Below are 3,930 nucleotides of genomic sequence, written 5' to 3'. Positions count from 1 at the left end.
TCTCCTCTCTCCTCTCTCCTCTCTTCTCTCTCCCTTCTCCTTTCTCCTCTCTCTCTCTTCTTCTGAGTTCCTCTCTCTGCGTGGTTTCTCACACCCATCCTTCTCTTTTCCTTGCTGCATTTCACCCCCGTTGGTCCTTTTCTCCCTTTACCTCCTGGATCTGGCCTTTCTCTCTCTCCCGTTTCTCCTCTCATTCCTCTCACCTTCTCATTCAGCTTTCCATTTCTCCTCCTCCCTCTCTGTCTCCATCTCTCTCCCCCTCAGACTCTGCCCCTCTGCAGTCTTCTCTGTGGTCCACTATCTCACACTCTGGTCTGTCTTTTCCGGGGTGGATGGAGGTGGGGCCCCCTGTCTCCTGACCTGAGGCTCATACTGTGTTCCTGTCGCCAGCCCCAGCTCCCTGCCTTTCTTGAGGGGTGGGGGACATGGGGTGACTGAAGCTGCACCGCCAGGGCCTGGATGCTGGGGCTTGGAACCCAGTCTAGGCCCCAGTGTCATCTGTGATTAGGGGTGGGGGGCCGTGTTTCAGTCCTGCAGAAAAAAAACATGGTCCCACTCATCCAGCAGACACTCGGCACAGACAGCACAGAGTCTGGACCATGGTGGGAACCATGTACCTTTTTGTGCCTTCAAATCCTCTCTTCATATTGGGCTGTTTCAGCTGAGAAGGAGACCCTAGGTCACCTGCACCCTCTTTTACAGATGGACAAACCAACCCACCAGAGGCGAGCTCTGGTGCCTCTGCCCCCTTTAGCTTGATACTCTTGGGCAGATCTGTTTTTTCCAACTTTCCCCTCCCCTCACCATGCCCAGAGCAGACAAACCTAGACCAGGGTCCTAAATCTGTAGTCCCATTGGCCCCAAGAGAGAGGAGCCTGGTGAGTGTGCGGGATACAGAGTGTGCAGCCCCTCATAGGGCACCACTCTCTCTCCCCCAAAGAAAAGCAAAGGAAGCACAAAACACCGATGTTTGGAATATGTCCCTACATTTCTTTGTTGGAAATAAATCAATCACCAGAACAGAACACAGTATCTAAATTCAATGTTTAGAACCCTTAGCTTGCTGGTTCCACCGTCGTTGTTTGTCAGAGGGCTTTGGACCCCGGTGACAGCCTAGACAGGAGGACTGGAGAACAGAAACACATCACCTTTGTACCTGGGAGTCCAGGGGAGGGTAGGTGACTTGCCCAAGGTCATACAGCTTGTATTTGGGAACAGGATGTGAGGATAGGTCTCTGATTTCCAAAGTGCTCCCTGCCCTGCCATGTTGTCTCTTTAGAGAGAATGGACAGACACACGGCCCCCAATTTGGGGACATGAGCGGATGGGTGTGAATGAATTTGACCAGGAGGACAGTTTGTGGAGGTCCAAATGAAAAGTCTGTACCTGTGGAAGTCCTTAGAGCTGAAGTACTGAATCCGCGGGGGCTCTGGGGAAAGGGGACAGCCCAGCCCTTCACCGATGCGCTTAATGCGGCTTTCTACACGCGGTTGGTGGGGAGCTTGAAATGCTGGCTACTGAGGCAGAGAGAGAAAGGCCGCGCTGTCGGGAGGGCGCACAGGGGGCATTCCTATGAAAAATGCCGGTCTCCTTTGCGTTTGAAGCAGATGTTTTGTCCTCAGCGTCCTGCTTGCTGGTGCATCTCAGCACAAAAATGACCTCCAGGGGGTCGTACCTGTGGGTACTGAGCCAATACTTTAGCTTAAGCGTCAGGGAGAGAAGGGACTATTTTGTGAAGGTCTGGCATGCATGTCCCTCCCGGCTGGCTGGCGTTTTTTCTAGATGCTGGCGCCCTATGGTGGGGGCCTCCGTGGGACCTCGGTCCTCCCGCCCCATTTGGGCTCCTAGCTTTCCCTCTCCGGCTCCGGCAGAGATTTTGGGGTCGCGCTGGGGTGCACGCCTGGGGAAGGCGCACGGCCACGCAACCAAGCTCTGGGCGCTCGGGCGAGTTGCAGGTTTTTCCGAGCCAGGAAGAGGGGGTGGTGCTCTGAGCTGCTCCGGACTCCCCAGCTGCTCCCGCATTCCCGCCCCACACTGCGGACTTCGAGTCTCTGAGCTGTCCTAATGAAATTAGGAGCCATTAGATCGCCCTTGCGCTGATGTCTCCACACTGTCCCCAGCCGTCAAAGCAATTTGGCTAAGCCGGGACGATGGCCGCGCCGGCCGGGGAGCTGCGGCGGCCTGCGAGGCCCCGGTGCGTCTCTCTGTCGCCACGCCGCCCGGGCCGGCGTCGCTATCGGTCAGGGAGGCGGCCCGAGATTAGAGCCGTGCGGCCAGGGATTGGGGAGCCGCAGAGCCCTCCCCCTCCCCCAGGCCAGTCTCAAGAGTTGGCCCAAGAACCCTGCCCCAGGGTCATCAATGCAAATAATCAAAGACCCCGAGACAACCTCGCCGCTCCAGCTTGCGGTCCTGGGGAAAACGTAAGCCAGATTTTTCAGCCCGTTAAACGGGCGGCGATTCGCCCATTCGGTGGGTATGTATTAGGACGTTTTGATAAATATTAGCGTTAACAGCCTTCCGGGAGCATCCAAACCCAGGCGTCATCAGAACAACACACTCAGTTTATTAGTAAGGATGCTGCTTTCTAATGACTCGGGCCAGGGCGCAGGGCCTGGAGGCCCCCCGTGGCTCCTAGTATTGAGCCTAGTGGTTGTAATAACAGCACAGCCACAGCAATCAGACCCCACGTGTCCCTGGGAGCGCCCCAAACACGGAGAAGATTGAAAGGAGGGAGAAAGAGAATATTCTCCCCAAAGTGGATGCAGCAGTTCTGTTTGGGACCAAGTCTGGAGATAATTGCAGTTGCGGAGCCTGAAATGAGAAGCAAGTTGGAGAAAGGGAACCTCAGGGCAACCAGGTCCTTCTGTGATGGTGAAGGTGGGGAGGGTGCTTTCTCCTCCTGCCCCCAGTCTCGCAGTCCTTAGAGTCCCACCCACTGTCCCATTATCCTTGTTTTTCATTGATTCTACTTTGTGCATTTTCCAAACAATGGGCCAAGCCCGTGATTTTTATTACAGTTCTGCAAACACTTGGTCGTCTCCTTTGCATCTCTTGGAGTTTATTTTATTTTAGGGGGGGTAGTTATTTGTATGTTTGATTGTTTATTTGTTCGTTCCTTTTCCCCTTTCATTCCAAAATTGTCTCCCAGGCTTGCCTGGGGTGCCAGGTCCTTACTCCAGACTCACACTGCTCCTGTTGGGGGCGGGAAGTGCCCTACGCAGGGAGTTAATTTATTAAGCAAACTTTATTAAGAATTCTGATTTACTGCCGTGTGTGCTTTGGGTAGATTCCTGGAATATTACCCTGGCTTTTTCGGTTGGAAATTGTCATTTTTGAAATGTTTCTTTTTAATGAAATCACTGGCCCCTTTTCAAAACAGGAGAAAAAAAAATCAGGCTTTTTCGAGAGCCTATAGAAGGAGGCTAATTTTGGGGGGGTGGAGAGCAGGGGTTTTATCTGGAAACAAAGGGTTTTTCATTTTTCTGACAATCTCCTTTTCTTTATTATTTTTAGATTATTCTAAATTCCATGCACAAATACCAGCCCAGATTACACATTGTGAAAGCGGACGAAAATAATGGGTTTGGCTCAAAGAATACTGCGTTCTGCACCCACGTCTTTCCTGAGACGGCGTTTATCGCGGTGACTTCCTATCAGAATCACAAGGTAAGCCCAGTGCCCAGGAACCAGAGTGCGTGGGGCTGCCTGCTCATTTGCATGACTCTGCAGGGGTTTCCTGCTGAGACTTCAGGCTAAGGGTGGCTTCATTCCTCAAACTGTGGGCACCACCTTCTACCCCAGGGGGCTGGGGCTGGGACAGAGGTGCAGCTGAAGGAATGTAGCTATTCGTACCGTATTTGTGGGCTTGGAAGGACCAATCTCTCTCTCTCTCTCTCTCTCTCTCTCTCTCTCTCTCTCTCTCTAATTAAG

General features: G+C 53.0%; 1 protein-coding gene across 11 annotated transcripts in view; it reads left to right on the top strand.

The window, feature by feature from the left end:
- TBX5 (T-box transcription factor 5) overlaps positions 1-3,930 on the top strand; it is a 66,363-nt gene that overhangs the window by 21,029 nt on the left and 41,404 nt on the right. For all 11 annotated transcript variants that reach the window (XM_019641642.1, XM_019641641.1, XM_019641635.1 and 8 more), the window contains one exon: positions 3,514-3,666. In XM_019641642.1, the coding sequence (XP_019497187.1) occupies positions 3,514-3,666 (153 nt within the window). The remainder of the gene's footprint in view (positions 1-3,513; positions 3,667-3,930) is intronic.

This window comes from Hipposideros armiger, unplaced genomic scaffold (assembly GCF_001890085.2).
Source record: "Hipposideros armiger isolate ML-2016 unplaced genomic scaffold, ASM189008v1 scaffold_62, whole genome shotgun sequence".
Classification (NCBI taxonomy): Eukaryota; Metazoa; Chordata; class Mammalia; order Chiroptera; family Hipposideridae; genus Hipposideros; species Hipposideros armiger.
Note: the sequence above shows the minus strand (reverse complement) of the source record. Positions and strands in the feature narration are given on the sequence as shown.